The sequence below is a fragment of the Schistocerca cancellata genome, chromosome 11 (genome assembly GCF_023864275.1).
Source record: "Schistocerca cancellata isolate TAMUIC-IGC-003103 chromosome 11, iqSchCanc2.1, whole genome shotgun sequence".
NCBI lineage: Eukaryota > Metazoa > Arthropoda > Insecta > Orthoptera > Acrididae > Schistocerca > Schistocerca cancellata.
The window spans coordinates 13,522,276-13,543,866 of NC_064636.1; the positions used below are offsets into that span (position 1 = coordinate 13,522,276).

Consider the following 21,591-nt stretch of genomic DNA (forward strand, 5'->3'; position numbering starts at 1 on the left):
TCTGTCGTTGCGAAGCTCTGTCGTTGCGAAGCTCTGTCGTTGCGAAGCTCTGTCGTTGCGAAGCTCTGTCGTTGCGAAGCTCTGTCGTTGCGAAGCTCTGTCGTTGCGAAGCTCTGTCGTTGCGAAGCTCTGTCGTTGCGAAGCTCTGTCGTTGCGAAGCTCTGTCGTTGCGAAGCTCTGTCGTTGCGAAGCTCTGTCGTTGCGAAGCTCTGTCGTTGCGAAGCTCTGTCGTTGCGAAGCTCTGTCGTTGCGAAGCTCTGTCGTTGCGAAGCTCTGTCGTTGCGAAGCTCTGTCGTTGCGAAGCTCTGTCGTTGCGAAGCTCTGTCGTTGCGAAGCTCTGTCGTTGCGAAGCTCTGTCGTTGCGAAGCTCTGTCGTTGCGAAGCTCTGTCGTTGCGAAGCTCTGTCGTTGCGAAGCTCTGTCGTTGCGAAGCTCTGTCGTTGCGAAGCTCTGTCGTTGCGAAGCTCTGTCGTTGCGAAGCTCTGTCGTTGCGAAGCTCTGTCGTTGCGAAGCTCTGTCGTTGCGAAGCTCTGTCGTTGCGAAGCTCTGTCGTTGCGAAGCTCTGTCGTTGCGAAGCTCTGTCGCTGCGAAGCTAAAAGCCTGCAGGGGTTAGGTCTGGAGAGTATGGAGGCTGAGGCAGCACAGTGATTGCGTCCTTCGCGCAGTAGTCACGCGCCAACAGGGATGAACGTGCAGGTGCGTTATCGTGACGCAATAGCCACGAATTGTGTCCACACATTTCAGGCCGTCTAGTCCTCGCATTTTCGCGATGGCGTTCAAAGACGTCGCGATAGTACCATTGATTGACATTTGTCCCTGTGGCACAAATTCGTGACGAACTATCGGCATGGCTTTCTCACTTGGAATTGATCCGACGAACTTGTTTTGGTCTCGGAGAAGCTTCCCCGACTCTTGGTCTCGGTATCACCACCCTAGACCTACGTCTCGTCACGAGTTATGATTCCTCTTAAGAAACATGTCGTTCTCATTTGCGCGGTCCAAAAGTTCTTCACAGATTACTGGCAGGAGATCTTCCTGGTCTTCACACATGAGCTGTGGGACGAATTTGGCGGCAACACGATGCATTCCGAGATCGTGTGTCAGGATTTCGTGACATGCCCCAACTGAAATGTTACATTCTTTGGCAATATCTTGGACCGTCAGTCTTCCATTAGCACACACAATTTTGTTGACGTTCCTGAAATAGGCGTCCTGTTCCTGAAATACGCGTTTCTGAAATAGGATCATTATTAATTCCCGTCCGGCCGTTTTTAAATCGTGTGAATCATTCGTAACATCGAGTACGGCTTAAGCCCTCCTCACCGTACGCTTCCTCCATCATTTGGAGTCTCTGTGTAAAGGTTTTATCGACTCTCACGCAAAATTTAATGTAGACGCATTGCTCGTCTGACTCTATCTCGAAATTTGCAAACTGTGCGACACAACCTTCGCATGCACCCGCGCGGCCTTCTGTATGAAGACGAGCAAAATCGCTTGTTACCTCTGAATCCAGAGAAACTGGAGTTAATTAAACATAATAGTCGTCTATTTAAGTAGGACTACTAATTTCTAAGGGAGGGCCCATCGAAAAGTTTACGTTGTAGAACGTTGATGCAGCTTGTATGCAACGTATGACACTTTTGCAGGTATATAAGCACCGACGCGTAGGCAAAGATCATTGTGGCATTCGTGTCTTCCGGACGTATGTGCGGTAAAGGCGGAAACGTGAAGTATGGTGACGTTATTACCACATCTGTCCAAACAGGACCAGTGTGCTGTTACTCTTTGCTTGGTTGCTGAAGGAGAAATGCAGGTAGACATCGTCCGCAGAATGCGTACGGGGCTGAATGTCTGTCCAAAAGCGTCATTATAGAATCGTGCTAGATCTGGTGGTGGTGATGGTGGTTCGAGACAACCCACCTCCCCGTATCGCAAATGTCGTGGCCCAGAAGTTGAGCCAACTCGAGTCTTGGCTGACACTCCGTCACCCGCCTTACAGTCGTGATCTCTGCTCGTGCGATACTCACGCCTTCTGCCCTTCAAAAAGGCCTTTAAGGGTGGCCGATTCTGTCGGATGATGATTTGCAGCAGGTAGCTACGGGCTTGTTCGCATCGCAGAACACCGTGCTGTACCAGACGGTTATCTGCTGCCTGGTGCGTCGGTGCGACGTTTGTCCCAATGCTCGCGACAAATTTGCACCATTGGCGTGCCGATTCTGGTATGTGCGGTCTTCAAACGGAAAATTAAGCCGGGTACCAGATACTTGGCGAATATCTGTTTCATCTCTACTGTGCATGCAGCGTATGCGAGGGTCGTTCAAATAAGTAATGCCCCACACTTTTTTATAAAATCCATTAATATTCATCATTTTGATTTGCAGCTAATTCTATTGGCCGCGTTTGCACTTAAAATTGTTGGATGTGAGGTCGGCCAGTTCTGCAAAACACCGTTTTTCTCAGTACCCAAACATGTTTCGGCACCACTGTGCCATCATCAGTGGGTTTTTGTTTTTATTTATTCTGCAATGTGAACATTTTTGTTAAATGGTTATAAAATTATGTGCATCTTTAGTTCAAAGAACAGATCGTTTGCCGGCCGGGGTGGCCGAGCGGCTCTAGGCGCTACAGTCTGGAGCCGAGCGACCACTACGATTGCAGGTTCGAATCCTGCCTCGGGCATGGATGTGTGTGATGATGTCCTTAGGCGAGTTAGGTTTCGTTAGTTCTAAGTTAAGTCGCATAGTGCTCAGAGCCATTTTTTTGAACAGGTCGTTTCTCTTTGTAAATACGTTTACATTTGGCGAGAATGAATTTTCTGGATCATTTGTGTGTTTATAACTACAGATAGCTTGTCATATGGAACCAAACGATGTCGATAGTTTTTTGCTGATAGGTTAACTATCTTCTAGAATGTAATTCAGTTTTTCGCGATGTTTTCGCGCCTATATTCGTTTTTACTTAGGTTTTTGTGTGGCAAGCGGTTCCACTCTCGGCATCATGCTGAGGTGTTGTCATGAACACGTAACTATAACAAGTATTTTCCGCAAATAAAGTAAAAAACGCTTTTCACTACACCACGACAGTGTGGATGTGGTTTGTTGTGTTTTTCAGCCCAGTCAGTGTTCATATGTTCACTAGTGTTCCGCGCCAAATTTGAATTTTCTTTGTATTTTGTGTGTGTGTGTGTGTGTGTGTGTGTGTGTGTGTGTGTGTGTGTGTGTGTGTGTGTGTGTGTTCTGTGCTCTTCTTACCTCTAGTAATTAACATACAACTGATCCAAGAAATTCATTCACACCAAATGTAAAGGTATTTACAAAAAGAAATGATCTGTTGTTTGAACTAAAGATGCACATAATTTTATAACCATTTAACAAAAATGTTCACATTGCAGAATAAATGGAAATGAACCCACTGATGATGGCACAGTGGTGCCGAAACATGTTTTGGTACTGAGAAAAAACGGTGTTTTGCAGAACTGGCCGACCTCACATCCAACGAAGCCATTAATATATACAGACAAACGTCCTTGTTGGTGCTTCACATTTGATGTTTGTTCTGTGCGCCGGTGAAGTTTCGAACCGTTCTGGCAGATGGCAGAACCGTAGTACAGTGCCGAAATGGCGTCTACATACGGCTCACGTTACAAGCAGCGTGCTGTTATTGAATTCTTGTGTGCAGAAAAACTGTGGTGAACATCCGTAAACGTTGTTTTGCAGTGTGTGGCGATACTGCAGTTGATAGGAGTGCAGTCAGGCGACGCGTAAAGAAAGTTAGAGCCTGAGGAAATGCAGAACTCAGCCACGCTTGTGACGCCCTGTCGCAGCCACTGCTCCAGACATGTCGCGTCCTGCGGACGCCATTATTCGTGCCGACCGGCGCATCGCAGTCCGGCAATTGGCTCTACAGTTGTCGGTCAGCATTGGGAGTGCGTCTGCCAGTGACGGACTCTCGGCTATTGAAAGAGGTGCTCGCGATGGGCTCCACAGATGGTCACAGCGGACCACAAGATTCAAAGAAAGGCCGTTTCATCTGAATTGTTGGAGCGTTTTGAGACCGACAGAGAGGCCATCCTGTGCCGGATCGTTACGGGGGACGGAAGCTGGGTGCGCCACTTTGGGCCGGAAACAAAAGACAGTCCGTGGAGTGGCATCTTCCTCGTTGACCACAAAAGAAGAAATCAAGACGACCCCCTCTGCCGGAAAAGCCACGCTGACAGTCTTCTGGGATTGTGACGGTGTCATTCTCGTGGATGTGATGCCGAGAGGGTTAACCATCAATTCAGGGGCACACGTCAAGACTCGGAACTCCACATGATTGTAAAAGAGCACAGGTAGTCCCAGTCTTCAAGAAGGGTCGTCGAGCAGATGCGCAGAACTATAGACCTACATCTCTGACGTCGATCTGTTGTAGAATTTTAGAACATGTTTTTTGTTCGAGTATCATGTCGCTTTTGGAAACCCAGAATCTACTCTGTAGGAATCAACATGGATTCCGGAAACAGCGATCGTGTGAGACCCAACTCTCTTTATTTGTTCACGAGACCCAGAAAATATTAGATACAGGCTCCCAGGTAGATGCTATTTTTCTTGACTTCCGGAAGGCGTTAGATAGTTCCGCACTGTCGCCTGATAAACAAAGTAATAGCCTACGGAATATCAGACCAGCTGTGTGTCTGGATTGAAGTGTTTTTAGCAAACAGAACACAGCATGTTGTTATGAATGGAGAGACGTCTACAGACGTTAACGTAACCTCTGGCGTGCCACAGGGGAGTGTTATGGGACCATTGCTTTTCACAATATACATAAATGACCTAGTAGATAGTGTCGGAAGTTCCATGCGGCTTTTCGCAGAAGATGCTGCAGTATACAGAGAAGTTGCAGCATTACGAAAATTGCAGCGAAATGCAGGAAGATCTGCAGCGGATAGGCACTTGGTGCAGGGAGTGGCAACTGACCCTTAACATACACAAATGTAATGTATTGCGAATACATAGAAAGAAGGATCCTTTATTGTATGATTATATGATAGCAGAACAAACACTGGTAGCAGTTACTTCTGTAAAATATCTGGAAATATGCGTGCGGAACGATTTGAAGTGGAATGATCATATAAAATTAATTTTTGGTAAGGCGGGTGCCAGGTTGAGGTTCATTGGGAGAGTCCTTAGAAAATGTAGTGCATCAACAAAGGAGGTGGCTTACAAAACACTCGTTCGACCTATACTTGAGTATTGCGCATCAGTGTGGGATCCGTACCAGATCGGGTTGACGGAGGAGATAGAGAAGATCCAAAGAAGAGCGGCGCGTTTCGTCACGGGGTTATTTGGTACGCGTGATAGCGTTACGGAGATGTTCAGCAAACTCGAGTGGCAGACTCTGCAAGAGAGGCGCTCTGCACCGCGGTGTAGCTTGCTCGCCAGGATTCTAGAGGTTGCGTTTCTGGATGAGGTATCGAATATATTGCTTCCCCGTTCTTATACCTCCCGAGGAGATCACGAATGTAAAATTAGAGAGATTGGAGCGCGCACGGAGGCTTTCCGGCAGTCGTTCTTCCCGCGAACGATACGCGACTGGAACAGGAAAGGGAGGTAATGACAGTGGCACGTAAAGTGCCCTCCGCCACACACCGTTGGGTGGCTTGCGGAGTATAAATGTAGATGTAGAACTCAAGAACCTTTTACGACGTGTTCGATCGGACAAGAATACAGCAGATCTCTTGCTCCAACACGATAATGCACGCCCCCACGTAAGTCTGAGAAGCCGGGAACACATCAGCAAATTGGGCTGCACATCTTCGCCACGTCCACGCTAGAGCCCAGATCTGCACCCTGGGACTTCCATGTCTTTGGACCGTTCAAAGATTATCTACGGGGAACACACTTTGAAGGTGACGAGGGAGTCAGCCGTGCAGTGGAAACAAGGCTACGCCTATAGGACGAGACCTTCTACCAGTAGGGAATACACGCTCCTCCACAACGTCGGCGTACGGCCATAGAATGTGACGGAGACTACGTAGAAAAACAGGGACATTGGACAAGACTGTCGCCAAATTGTGACTCTCAACAATAAACGTGGGGCATTACTCATTGAACGATGCTCGTACAACACGAACAGGAACTGCTGAAACGCCAAGATCGCCACCAGATCTGAATGAAGAAAGCGAAGTCACGATAAGAATGCATTTTATTAGAAGACACACTCCTAATTAACATTACATAATTTATCTTTGCTGTCGGAAAGCAGTTATAAAATCGTCACGCTAGTTACTTACTGATACACCAAGGCCACGAACTGATTATGGACCGAAGAAAACCAGCGCAAATACAGCAACGTAACTGCTGTACGACGTATCTCCAGTGTTGTGTATCCCACAGTGGCATCTGGCCCTCGACCCTTGTCCAGGGAAAAGTGTCGTTTGTGGAGCGGCCTGGCCTACAGACCGCCTCGCACAACGCGTGTCATTAGCGTCCACTCAACGGACAGTAGCGCGCCTCCGTGCTGCTTCAGCTTGTAATGTAATTACAGCACTAAAACAGCTGTTGATCCCCCCAGATAACTCGGTGGGACACGGACCCTCTTTTTCGTGTTATTATTATTATTATTATTATTATTATTATTACTATTATTATTATTTGCGAACTGACCACTGCCGGCCGGGGCGGCCGAGCGGTTCTAGGCGCTATAGTCGGGAACCGCGCGACCGCTCCAGTCGCAGGTTCGAATCCTGCCTGGGCCGTAGATGTGTGTCATGTCCTTAGGTTAGTTAGGTTTAAATAGTTCCAAGTTCTAGGGGACTAATGACCTCAAAAGTTAAGACCCCATAGTGCTGTCAGCCATTTGAACCATTTTGAATCGACCACTTTGGAACTCGCTACAATTTCGTTTCTTCTTCGTCTGAAGTTTCCTCTTTCTCCAGTCCTCCTCCATAAGGACGCTGCGCTGTTGCTACGGTTAATCCGTCCAGGTTCTCCCAGTCTTATTCGTTTTTCCGGCTTGAAACCCTTCCAAATTTTGAATCATGCTTCGAAATATATCCCTGTATAACATCTGTACTGAATATATTAAAAAACTAAAAACCCGCCTCGAGTGCGAAAAAAGCACCTAGTGTTAACCTAGGTTTCGGCGTAGACAACACCACCTTCTTCAGAATAACAATAAACCCACAAGGGCCTAAGAATACACCTTGTGCAAACGGCTCATGTGCCGAGCCCTCCAGTTAATATCGAGTTACTTCATGCCGAGGTTAAGGGCTTAAAATGGATGTTTTGGAAGAAATGCAGATCTTTAAGCATCTCCTAGTAAGAAATAAAAATTTTTTTTGAAGGTTTCGCGCCTTTGCTTTGTTCTTCATACTTGCAGATCTCATGATCTGGCGATTATCACGTGCTCGCGCTGGTTGGCGAGCGCGGTTGGTCAAGCTGTTCCTCTTCTTTCTTTTTATCCTCATTTTCCTTTTACGATGAAGGTGATTTTATCCCGTTGAACACCCCACGTTTTATCCCTATATCTTTATTACCACGACGTCTTTAGATAACGTCACCTCAACCCCCCCCCCCCCCCAGGCTAAATACTGCCTTTAGGAATAGATTTTTAAGAGTTCCTCCTGTTCTCATAGGTAGCTTCATATATAAGTTTCTTTACACGCATAAGCAACCGTGTGCGGTTATTTTTAGGTTTCATCTCGTATTTAGCTCGTCTCTTGTCCTGTCCATTAGATTTTTCGATATACGTTGATCCACGGTGGGGAACAGAGGGGCTATTTATTTAGCCCCGACCCATGTACAAACTTTCTCGTATTCGTATGCGCATGCGCATTCAAGTAACTTCCCTTGTCTTGCACATGTGCATAGATGGCAGGTCAGGCTAGTAAGTGAGCGGGTCATGGCCCATCGAACATAGGCCGGTGTGAGGTGGAGCGTACACCATTACGTTCAGTAGTGGTTTTGACTTTGTACATACGTACTGTTTGTGTCTTCCTTTTCTTTTTCGTTTATAAATGTATAGCTATGCTGTTCTTTTAATCATTGACAAGGGTCTTCTTAGGCACTTGTGGGTTTTATTGTTATTCTGAAGAAGGTGGTGGTGTCTACGCCGAAACCTGGGTTACCACTAGGTGCTTTTTTCGCAATCCAGGCGGGTTTTTAGTTTTTTAATGCATTAGCCAGCGGTTGCTGCCGCGCTGCGATGTTGAAGGTTCTTACATCTGTACTTCATGAATGTTGAACCTTTCTAGATATTTACGAGCTTCGATAATTCATGTCGTCCTTGTCTTCTTTTTCCACAGGTACTCGAATATCCTTTCCGTTAGTCTGGTTTTGCCCATTCTGTGCATCTGTCCTGGAAATGATAACCTCTTCTTTATGGTCTCAGAGATTTTCTCCGCCTTTTTGTAGATTTCGTTGTTGCTCCGAAACTTCCAGCCAGTTTCAACCTGGGTCATACCCATTATTTTTCGTAATATTTTTCTTTCTACTATCCCAAGCTTTCCCAACGTGTAATTTATGCCTTCTCTGTGGGATAGCTATGGAGATACTATAGAACACAGTGCTGCCAAAGCAGAGTTACTAAACACAGTCTTCCGATATGCCTTCACGAAAGAAGACGAAGTGAATATTCCAGAACTCGAATCAGAAAAAGCTGCCAGCGTGAGTAACGTAGAACTAAATATCCTCGGAATAATGAAGCAAGTTAAAATCACTTAATAAAAGCAAGTCTTCTGGTTCAGACTGTATACCAATTAGGTTCCTTTCGGAGTATGCTGATGCATTAGCTCCATACTGAACAATCGTATACAACCGTTCGCTCCAAGAAAGATCCGTATCCAAAGACTGGAAAGATGAAGAGGTCACACCAACATTCATGAAACGTAGTAGGAGTAATCCACTAAATTACAGGTCCATATCATTAACGTCGATATGCAGCAGGATTTTAGAACATATATTGTGTTCGAACGTTACAAATTACCTCGAAAAAAATGGTCTATTGACACACAGTCAACATGAGTTTAGAAAACATCGTTCTCAGGGAACACAACTAGCTCTTTATTGACGTGAAGAGTGTGTGCTATTGACAAGGGATTTCAGATCGAATCCGTATTTCTGCATTTCCGGAAGGCTTTTGACACTGTACCACACAAGCGGCTCGTAGTGAAATTGCGTGCTTAAGAAATATCGTCTCAGTTATGTGACTGGATCTGTGATTTCCTGTCACAGGTCACCGACGGAGAGTCATCGAGTAAAATAGAATTGAATTCTGCGTTCCCCTAGGTAGTGTTATAGGCCCTTTGCTGTTCCTTATCTATATAAACGATTTTGGAGACAATCTGATCAGAAGTCTTCGGTTGTTTTCAGATGACGCTGTCGTTTATGGACTAATAAAGTCACCAGAAGATCAAAACAAACTGCAAAACGATTTAGAAAATATATCTGAATGGTGCGAAAAGTGGCAGTTGACCCTAAATAACGAAATGTGTGCGGTCATCCATATGTGTGCTAAAAGGAACTCGTTAAACTTCGGTTACACGATAAATCAGTCTAATCTAAAAGCCGTAAATTCAACTAAATAGCTAGGTATTAAAATAACGAACAACATAAATTGGAAGGAACAGATAGAAAATGTTGTGGGGAAGGCTAACAAGAGAATGCGTTTTATTGGCACAACATTTAGGAAATGTAACAAATCTACTAAGGAGACAGCCTAAACAACGCTTGTCCGTCCTCTTTTAGAATACTGCTGCGCGGTGTGGGATCCTTAACAGATGGGACTGAGCGAGTACATCGAAAAAGTTCAAAGAAGGACAGCACGTTTTGTATTACCGCGAAATATGGGAGAGTGCGTCACAGAAATGATACAGGATTTGGGCTGGAAATCTTCAAAAGAAAGGCGTTTTTCGTTGCGACGGAATCTTCTCAAAAAATTCCAACCACCAACTTTCTCCTCCGAATGCGAAAATATTTTGTTGAAACCGACCTACATAGGGAGGAACGAACACGACGATAAAATAAGGGAAATCAGAGCTCGTACGGAAAGATGCAGGTGTTCGTTCTTTCCGCGCGCTATACGAGATTGGAATAATAGAGAATTGTGAAGGTGGTTCAATGAACCTTCTGCCAGGGACTTAAATGTGATCTGCAGAGTATCCATGTTCACGTAGATGTATTGAGACACATTCGCTGGCACTTTGTTTTTACCACAGCACTGTAGTGTTTCATTTTGGCATTAGAGATGCAGTTTTTGTTGTAGGCCTAAATGTTTTTACACTCCTGGAAATTGAAATAAGAACACCGTGAATTCATTGTCCCAGGAAGGGGAAACTTTATTGACACATTCCTGGGGTCAGATACATCACATGATCACACTGACAGAACCACAGGCACATAGACACAGGCAACAGAGCATGCACAATGTCGGCACTAGTACAGTGTATATCCACCTTTCGCAGCAATTCAGGCTGCTATTCTCCCATGGAGACGATCGTAGAGATGCTGGATGTAGTCCTGTGGAACGGCTTGCCATGCCATTTCCACCTGGCGCCTCAGTTGGACCAGCGTTCGTGCTGGACGTGCAGACCGCGTGAGACGACGCTTCATCCAGTCCCAAACATGCTCAATGGGGGACAGATCCGGAGATCTTGCTGGCCAGGGTAGTTGACTTAAACCTTCTAGAGCACGTTGTGTGGCACGGGATACATGCGGACGTGCATTGTCCTGTTGGAACAGCAAGTTCCCTTGCCGGTCTAGGAATAGTAGAACGATGGGTTCGATGACGGTTTGGATGTACCGTGCACTATTCAGTGTCCCCTCGACGATCACCAGTGGTGTACGGCCAGTGTAGGAGATCGCTCGCCACACCATGATGCCGGGTGTTGGCCCTGTGTGCCTCGGTCGTATGCAGTCCTGATTGTGGCGCTCACCTGCACGGCGCCAAACACGCATACGACCATCATTGGCACCGAGGCAGAAGCGACTCTCATCGCTGAAGACGACACGTCTCCATTCGTCCCTCCATTCACGCCTGTCGCGACACTATTGGAGGCGGGCTGCACGATGTTGGGGCGTGAGCGGAAGACGGCCTAACGGTGTGCGGGACCGTACCCCAGCTTCATGGAGACGGTTGCGAATGGTCCTCGCCGATGCCCCAGGAGCAACAGTGTCCCTAATTTGCTGGGAAGTGGCGGTGCGGTCCCCTACGGCACTGCGTAGGATCCTACGGTCTTGGCGTGCATCCGTGCGTCGCTGCGGTCCGGTCCCAGGTCGACGGGCACGTGCACCTTCCGCCGACCACTGGCGACAACATCGATGTACTGTGGAGACCTCACGCCCCACGTGTTGAGCAATTCGGCGGTACGTCCACCCGGCCTCCGGCATGCCCACTATACGCCCTCGCTCAAAGTCTGTCAACTGCACATACGGTTCACGTCCACGCTGTCGCGGCATGCTACCAGTGTTAAAGACTGCGATGGAGCTCCGTATGCCACGGCAAACTGGCTGACACTGACGGCGGCGGTGCACAAATGCTGCGCAGCTAGCGCCATTCGACGGCCAACACCGCGGTTCCTGGTGTGTCCGCTGTGCCGTGCGTGTGATCATTGCTTGTACAGCCCTCTCGCAGTGTCCGGAGCAAGTATGGTGGGTCTGACACACCGGTGTCAATGTGTTCTTTTTTCCATTTCCAGGAGTGTAGTTAAACCGTCTCCATTCTTGAGATCCGCTCCGCCACAGCAGCTTCCTGCAGGCCGTTCTTTTGAATGGCTTCACCTGGAGATGTACGAGAGAGAATTGTCAAAGCATGTGCTTTGATAAGTGCCGATGTGATAAGGAATACGACTCAATCCATGATAAGAAGATTGCAGCACTGCATTGATACCAATGGTCATCACTTCGAACACCTACCGTAAATGGACGCTCATGTCACCTTTGTGGCCTTCGTTGACCTCCGAAGATCTTACTGTTGCACATCATTGGATTAGTCTCGATAGCCGCTATCAGAAGTACCAACTATAGCATCCCCTTAAAAAAACCAAAGTTTACCTTCATATCTCTGAAGAGACCCCACCTAGCGAGAAAAAACCGACGTCATATTATGGCCCCTGTTGCCCCACGCAACGTTGTCCCACAAATTTTTCAGCTCCTATCACACTTCCGGAGCTACGATATAGACCGAGCGAGGTGGCCCAGTGGTTAGACCGTGGACTCTTATTTGGGAGGACGACGGTTCAATCCCGCGTCCGGCCATCCTGATTTGGTTTTCCGTGATTTCCCTAAATCGCTCCAGCCAAATGCCGGGATGGTACCTTTCAAAGGGCACGGCCGACTTCCTTCCCTAATCCGATGAGACCGATAACATCGCTGTCTGGTCTCCTTCCCCAAAACAACCAACCAACTACTATATACACTCCTGGAAATGGAAAAAAGAACACATTGACACCGGTGTGTCAGACCCACCATACTTGCTCCGGACACTGCGAGAGGGCTGTACAAGCAATGATCACACGCACGGCACAGCGGACACACCAGGAACCGCGGTGTTGGCCGTCGAATGGCGCTAGCTGCGCAGCATTTGTGCACCGCCGCCGTCAGTGTCAGCCAGTTTGCCGTGGCATACGGAGCTCCATCGCAGTCTTTAACACTGGTAGCATGCCGCGACAGCGTGGACGTGAACCGTATGTGCAGTTGACAGACTTTGAGCGAGGGCGTTTAGTGGGCATGCCGGAGGCCGGGTGGACGTACCGCCTAATTGCTCAACACGTGGGGCGTGAGGTCTCCAAAGTACATCGATGTTGTCGCCAGTGGTCGGCGGAAGGTGCACGTGCCCGTCGACCTGGGACCGGACCGCAGCGACGCACGGATGAACGCCAAGACCGTAGGATCCTACGCAGTGCCGTAGGGGACCGCACCGCCACTTCCCAGCAAATTAGGGACACTGTTGCTCCTGGGGTATCGGCGAGGACCATTCGCAACCGTCTCCACGAAGCTGGGCTACGGTCCCGCACACCGTTAGGCCGTCTTCCGCTCACGGCCCAACATCGTGCAGCCCGCCTCCAGTGGTGTCGCGACAGGCGTGAATGGAGGGACGAATGGAGACGTGTCGTCTTCAGCGATGAGAGTCGCTTCTGCCTCGGTGCCAATGATGGTCGTATGCGTGTTTGGCGCCGTGCAGGTGAGCGCCACAATCAGGACTGCATACGACCGAGGGACACAGGGCCAACACCCGGCATCACGGTGTGGGGAGCGATCTCCTACACTGGCCGTACACCACTGGTGATCGTCGAGGGGACACTGAATAGTGCACGGCACATCCAAACCGTCATCGAACCCATCGTTCTACCATTCCTAGACCAGCAAGGGAACTTCCTGTTCTAACAGGACAATGCACGTCCGCATGTATCCCGTGCCACCCAACGTGCTCCAGAAGGGTTAAGTCAACTACCCTGGCCAGCAAGATCTCCGGATCTGTCCCCCATTGAGCATGTTTGGGACTGGATGAAGCGTCGTCTCACGCGGTCTGCACGTCCAGCACGAACGCTGGTCCAACTGAGGCGCCAGGTGGAAATGGCATGGCAAGCCGTTCCACAGGACTACATCCAGCATCTCTACGATCGTCTCCATGGGAGAATAGCAGCCTGCATTACTGCGAAAGGTGGATATACACTGTACTAGTGCCGACATTGTGCATGCTCTCTTGCCTGTGTCTATGTGCCTGTGGTTCTGTCAGTGTGATCATGTGATGTATCTGACCCCAGGAATGTGTCAATAAAGTTTCCCCTTCCTGGGACAATGAATTCACGGTGTGCTTATTTCAATTTCCAGGAGTGTAGATAATATAGGGCAAAACTCACAGACTGCATGTACACGGGTACATGTAATAGAACACGCCATGAGGTAACAGGTACATTACCGTGTAAATTGAGGAAGGAGTGGGAAAAAGGAAAGAATCTAATGTGCGCAGTCAGGGGCGACGAGTGAAAATGTCTGCCGCTCTGGGTCTCGAACCTAGGATCTTCTGCTTACTAGGCAGTTCAGTTAACCACTGCGCCAGCCGGACACAGTGTATCATAAATACTCGGACTATCTCGGAACGCCCCTTGCCGGACCCACATTCCCACCAACTGCTATCCATCTTTACATTCCCGCTGGAAAAGGTGGATCCGCATCAAAGGTGGTATATTCATTGCCCATCGGGGCCACTCGACTTCAGCGTCTCGTGTTAGTTCTTCCGGACTTGCTCGAAAGAGGTCACATATTCATGTAAAGTTAAATTGTCTCAGCATTGCCATGTGTTTCCAGAATGAGATTTTCACTCTGCAGCGGAGTGTGCGCTGATATGAAACTTCCTGACAGATTAAAACCTTGTGCCGGATTGAGACTCGAACTCGGCACCTTTGCCTTCCGCGGGCAAGTGCTCTACCAACTGAGCTACCGAAGCATGACTCACGCCCCGTCCTCACAGCTTTACTTCTGCCAGTACCTCGTCTCCTACCTTCCAAACTTCACACAAGCTCTCCTGCGAACGCGAGTTCGAGTCTCGGTGCGGCACGGAGTTTTAATCTGAGGAACTTTCAGTGCCATGTGTATGTTGCTTGTTTCTGTCAGCATTCTTATTAAAATAGTACTAATCGCTCTTCCGAACTGCTTTAATAAACCGATAATTCTAAACAATGGAAGCTTTTTGGACAAACATTATTCGTTTTCTATTAAATGTTTATTTAGAAAGTAAGTTTTATCGGTGCTGCTATGGCTGATATTTTGGTTTCTTACGTACTTGTTAGTAGAATACGGAAAACGCCTGTTACATCAGAGACCAAGAAGGATACCCAGCTCACTTACAGCGCCCCCTCTCTACAGTTCACCACAAAAGATCGGCGCAGAAAAGTTTACGCATTTGCAACAACTAAAGCTGGTCCTTCCTAACGATGTGCATTCATTTTATGACACACTGCCTCACATTTGTAATGAGAGAACACGTCCGTGCATAAAAAAATGCAGCCGAAATTAAACTTGTTTACAGCCACCTATGACTGTCAGTGTAGCAGCAATAGTAACAATAATAAATGTTAATAAACTGCACAAATGTTTACAGTAAGAAAAGGTTAATTAAAGCTAACAACATTGTTTCTATGTTTTTAAACACTGTAATTTATTAACATCCAGATTCCAATATTTTGATCAAAGTGAAATTATTCATTTCACTTTATATCTGTAACAATGTATCGTTACAGACGTTTCATAATACACAAATAATGCAAAATTTAAGTAAGTTTTTTTTTAAAAGAAATTCATTTCAATTCTTAACCGTGCACTCGTTACATGCCTCTTATCTCCATCACTACCAAAAATATAACTGTGAAAACCTCGTAACTCCAAAAGCCGGCAGACAATTTGAAGTGCATAATGAAGTCTTATGTACCAATGACCGGATCCATATTGTTTAGCAGAAACCACTACATTTGACTAATCAGGTCCTCATGTGATTTCTATAATTAGTTTTTTGTTTCTCCTGTAAAATTTGACCAATTTGAGTTACGAGGTTTTGATTGCCTAGCGACGATATATTGTCAGAGAGACGCAGTGCGCAAACAAATTGTTTGTCACAACGGACAGCAAATACTTGCCAAAACATAGATCGGTTGACGAAAACATTGAATATGATGTTGGCAAAGCAGCGAAGCAAAGAATTGCGTCAGACAATCAAGTAGCTCGGTAACGTACAAGCCGAAATTCTGCTCTAAATAATACTTTTAATACTGTCGCAAAAGAATGTATTTCAATATGAATAGTAAAACAGCGACTGCGGAAGAGAAGATACACACACGAAACAGATAAGATAAATAGTGTAGGTGTGCCTTCTCATTGTTTTTAATTGCTGTGAAAAGAGATATTGGAGGACAAAATTAGAAGAACCGAAAACTTATTATAATGAAGTCAAAGAACTAGTAAGTCCATAATATTACATTCAAACGAATAAAAATTCATTAAGTAAGAAACTACGAAATTGTTTCTAAATGAACAAAATATTAAGCACCGAATAAGGTTTGAACTCGGAACTTTTCGCTTAGCAGTCATACACCTTAACTTTTTTTAAAAAAAATCTCATTTTGTTCGCTTTTGTTCGTTGCATCTGCTCGGGGCGGACGTCTTAAGACATTCGTTTAAGTTCGTTGTTGATCGATTAACTTTTGTTACAGAAGGCAGCTAACCCTCTGACCCAACACGCAGAGCTACCGTGCCGGCAAACCATTACGCTAACGTAGCTTGTCATTCAAATATATTCCTAGAGGACTTCAAAATGTCACGCAAACTACCAACAAACACTGTTGGTATGACTGTGAATTACTCACGTTTCGTCGAAGTACAATAGCAAATAAACAATTACCGCTGTCCTTTATTGCGAAAAAGCGGTTCGTGAGAATGATACAAACACCTTTCCTTGCTATCGCCTGAATTAGGAGGCTTATTGCTTGTTTGGTTTAATTAATTAATAGAATGTGAAGCAATTGGTATAAAGAATGCTTTTTTCCAAACTTTCTTTTATAGAAAGTCTGCTACCGAGACATCGCTTTCGTTCAGTTACTTTACTTATGACTGAACGTTTCTAAAACCGAAGACACTCGTCTATGGTCTGCACTGCAGTCGAGCTCTGGCAACGTCGTTCTCTGTTGATTGGCTGGCTGTGTGTTGTGACGTCAGTTGCGCAGAACGAAACCAAACTCGGCCGCCGTCGTAAATGACGCGCACTATAGTCGTGGAGTACTACAGACACATTCTCGACATACAGCTGCAGTCGCGCTTTCTCATCTGCTGAAGTCCCCCGACCGTGCTATAAGATACACGTTAGTTAGTTGCTGTCCTTCGTGCTTTTTGGTTATCAGAGCGGGTGTGTGTGTGTGTTTGGGTTGCAGACGAGGCGGTGGAGGACGAGGAGGCGGACGAGATGGCCGACCTGTGCTCGTCGACGGCGACGTACCCGGGCGCCGGCGGCCCGCTCACCTCCAGCGGCCGCCCCCACGTGGCCACCATCTTCCAGCAGCCGCCTCCAGCGGCCGCGGGCGCCGCCGCCAGGGCGCGCTGGCAGCAGCGCGGCTCGCCAGGTGAGTGCGCCGCTGCTAGGGCTCACCACTGTTCGCATCCTTAACCCATCAAGTACCAGTGTCCTATTTTGAGGACAGAGCACATACTTATCTGTAAATACACGATAAATTAATAATTAGCAACTGTTACTGTTATACGTCATTTGTTGATGACTTTTATAACAAATGTATGCTCACAGGAAATTAAAAGCAATAAATCCTACCATTGATTGATTATTGAATACTAAGGCACGCCGGTCGCGGTGGTCTAGCGGTTCTAGGCGCTCAGTCCGGAACCGCGCGACTGCTACGGTCGCAGGTTCGAATCCTGCCTCGGGCATGGACGTGTGTGATGTCCTTATGTTAGTTACGTTTAAGTAGTTCTCTAAGTTCTAGGGGACTGATGACCTCAGAGGTTAAGTCCCATAGTGCTCAGAGCCATTTGAACCATTACTGCGGCACACTTTTCGTTATTACAGGAATTTACTTTATCGACAATTTAGTAACATTTGAAATATGGGTCAAAGATCTTTTTGCGATTATTTATAGTCAACGATGTGTCTTTTAAACTACTTGCATTGTTAGCTCAATTGGAGCTACATTCATTGTTTTCCATTGTTATAAAATCTGGTGTACTCGAAATAGGACACGGGGACTTGGTGTTATCATTTCAGTTATTTGTATTGCTGCACGTTCGAATATGAAACTCTGCTACTGCAGATGCATTTTCTGTTTACAACGTGGTAATTTTGCCAGATTTTCTTGCTGAGGTAAGTAACAACCCCTCTTTTATAAATATATGTTACAGGATATGAAGTTACTTTGAAATTTACAGCGTATTATGTAAGTATATTTATGACTATGTTACCCATTAGTAAATAATAGAGTTCCAGATGGACAGTTTATCCGAGGCAAGCCTATTAGATTTGGCTATAAGTTGTGGAGCAAGTGGCTACTGTTCCAAATTTGATTTATACTGTGGAAAGGATCCAGAAGATACTGCAAGGGATGGCCTACTATTGGGCTCAAGAGTAGTCCTAAACATGTTGGACTGCATTGGAAAACCCGAGAATCATTCTGCATACTTTGGCAATTTCTTCACTAGCAGAGATCTTCAGATTCATCTGAGAAATTTGGGTTTTCGAGCAACTGGGGCTGTCAGAGAGAATAGAGTTGGTGACTGTCCACTAATGAGCAGCAACCAACTGAGAAAGACAGTTCGAGGAAACTATGACTACCAGTTCGACAGAAATAGTCAAGTCTTATTTGTTCAATGGCAGGACATCATATGAGTTACAATTGGTACAAATTTTGACCAAGTTGAACCTTTGGCAGTAGGTACGTGGTACAGTAGACAAACAAAATAAGAAGACACAAGTGCAACAACCAGCCGTTTTCAAGTCGTATAACGCGTACTTGGGAGGTGTTGACCACCATGACTGGTTAGTTGGAAAATATGCGACGGTAATTAGAGGAAAAAAATGCTACTAGGTCCTATTACACGTTTGCTGGAAATGGCCCTCGTAAATGTCTGGCTCTTCTACAGACTAGTATATGGGAAAACTGCACACGATTTATTGGATTTCAGACGTGCTGTTACAGTTAAATACCTGAAATTGGACACTGGAAGACCGAATATTGGACGTCCAACGGAATACCCATCAAGTCGGTTGGGAGTGATACCAGACATCAGGTTTGATGGAATTGGTCATATTATTGACAAAAGAAGCATGCAAAGATGATGTGTGAGAGCTAAATGCAATGGGAAACCAAAAACATACTGTGTTACATGCCGTGTAACACGGTGTGTGAAGTGTTTTGTAGCATTACACAAGAAATAAATAGTTCAGACTTGAATACAGTTTCGTATGGTATACGATACTGTTAGATCCCAGTGTCCTATTTTGAGGACGGCCATTATATCAGCATGTATAAATATTCTTTGCCTATTTTTGTACTTACTGTGCTTCATACACTATGTACATTATAATTAAGGAATAAAAATTCAATTAAAAAATTAATTTGGGTCATAATGGGTTAAGAATATCGGAATGCTGAGGTCGGTATTTAAAAAACCATTACTGGCCCTCGATATATCAATTAAAAGTACAGTTCTATCAAAGTGTCGATGTACCGAAGGAAAGCATCGACTTCTTGGAGAAAAGTGTCCATGTGTCTGCGGAAAAAATATCGACAAACTACCCTATAAAAATATAGGCTGCACTTCGTAAATATATTACCGGTTTTAGAGATCAATATTTAAGTATTGATTTATTATGAAGTTTTCTGTACATCAAGCAGGTAGCAGCCTGCGTATCCCCCTTAGAGCAAGAAGTGAAGTAAAAGCGATGGACGTTCACGCTTGGCTATGACCAGTTTGCTAACAATGGTAAATATATCTAACAAGGGAACCTCCCCATCGCAGCCCCCTCACATTTAGTTACAAGTTGGCACAGTGGGTAGGCCTTTAAAAACTGAACACAGGTCAATCGAGAAAACAGGAAGAAGTTTCGTGGAACTATGAAAAAAATCAGCAAAATATACAAACTGAGTAGTCCATGGGCAAGATAAGCAACATCTAGGAGAGTGTGAGGTCAGGAGCGCCGAGGTCCCGTGGTTAGCGTGAGCAGCTGCGGAACTAGAGGTCCTTGGTTCAAGTCTTCCCTAGAGTGAAAAGTTTACTTTTTGTTTTCGGAAAGTTACGATCTGTCCGTTCGTTGACGTCTCCGTTCACTGTAATAAGTTTAGTGTCCGTGTTTTGCGACCGCACCGCAAAACCGTGCGATTAGTAGACAAAAGGACGTGCCACTCCAATGGAAACAGTAAACATTTGATCGCAAGGTCATAGGTCAACCGATTCCTCCACAGGAAAACGTCTCATATATTCTATACGACACTGGTGACTGCATTTGCGACACATGACAGGAATATGTTGTCGACCCACCTAACTTGTACACTTGGCGAATGAGTAAAAAGATTCTTTTGCCTTGCCCGATTTAGGTTTTCTTGTGGATGTGATAATCACTCCCAAAAAAGTGATGAAAACATAAGAGTTCGTCACATAAACTACAACAAGTTAATGCAACAGTTTCAGAGTCGCACAGTTTTCCCTGTGCTCTGTCAAAACATATGTTCTTAACGTTTTCAGTTCGTCTGAAAATAAAAAATTAAACTTTTCACTCGAGGGGGGACTTGAACCAAGGAGCTCTAGTTCCGCAGCTACTCACGCTAACCACGGGACCTCGGCGCTCCTGACCTCACACTCTCCTAGATGTTGCCTATCTTGCCCATGGACTACTCAGTTTGTACATTTTGTTTATTTTTTTTCATAGTTCCACACAACTTCTTCCTGTTTTCTCGATTGATCTGTGTTCAGTTTTTCAAGGTCTATCCACTGTGCCAACTTATAACTAAATGAGAGGGGGTACGATGGGGAGGTTCCCTTGTAAGTGCCACAATGAAAAGTGTCCGATAGGTTCGTCATTCGATTCTCGTCACACATCGGATTTGTCCGAAACATTTCATGTCGACTTCGCTTTTTTTTTTTCCCCTCTCTCTCTCTCTACTTCAATTTCTGCAAACGCCAGCAAAGTATCAGGGATAGTGTCAAAATTGCGTGGTGAAGTTAACCGTTGCATTTCCTGTTGGTAGCATCGAGCGCCGATCCAAAGCAGTACGACAAATGCCATTTAATGTTTAGTTTTCGGCCTCCGTTTGTGTTTGGTGTCTTGCCTAGCCCTTCCTTCACATCCCTGTTCTTAGATCTCTTCTCTCACTTCGGACTGACGTGCACTCGTTTTTTTAACGCCTCTCTGTCTTCGTGTTCTACAGTTTTGACTTGGGCACGTATCACCCCAGTTGTTTTTTTCCACCCCGAAGCAAAACAAACCAAAAGCAGAGAGCCGATTACGTCGGCATTTCCCCTCACACGTCTCCGCCCACCACAAGGAGCAATTTTGTCATTTACATATTTGTTAATTTTCAGCAACTCTTTTTGAAGAACGTCGACGTGAAGAAATAGCCCACTAGTAGAGTTAACAATTGTTTCTTAATGCAACTGGTCTGCTGTTTCCTCACATCGGATACCTTGTGCTACAATTCACACCGCCACCCGGATTTCTTACTTTGTACCACATCAACTTGCTTGAGAAAAGGAGAAAGACTGGACGTTACAAAAGCTCAAAAAGTAGTCAGACTTCTTCACATAGTCAAAGTAAAAGTATCTTCTACTAAAATTTCTATATAACAACTTGAAACATTTTCCGAAAATTGGGAACCAAAAAAGTTTCGCATCACTCCGGTTCCCAGAACTGAAAAACTGACTGTGTCAGTAACCTCGCCCACCAAAGATTTAAACAACCACGCACGAGCAGCGCCTATTAGACGGAGGGGGTCCGACAGACGATCTGTTCCAGTCATTCCACCAGGAAGGAGGTACACGGCAAGTGTTGTGTCTGTAGTTCAACCGTGCCTAGACGGTCAATAACGCGGTTCGATCGCGTCCGCACTGTTACTTTGTGCCAGGAA

General features: G+C 45.9%; 1 protein-coding gene across 1 annotated transcript in view; it reads left to right on the top strand.

Moving 5' to 3' along the window:
• LOC126108823 (5'-AMP-activated protein kinase subunit gamma-2) overlaps window positions 1–21,591 on the top strand; it is a 1,182,277-nt gene that overhangs the window by 21,329 nt on the left and 1,139,357 nt on the right. Inside the window, exon 2 of the mRNA XM_049914186.1 lies at window positions 16,897–17,085. Coding sequence (XP_049770143.1) covers window positions 16,897–17,085 — 189 coding nt within the window. The remainder of the gene's footprint in view (window positions 1–16,896; window positions 17,086–21,591) is intronic.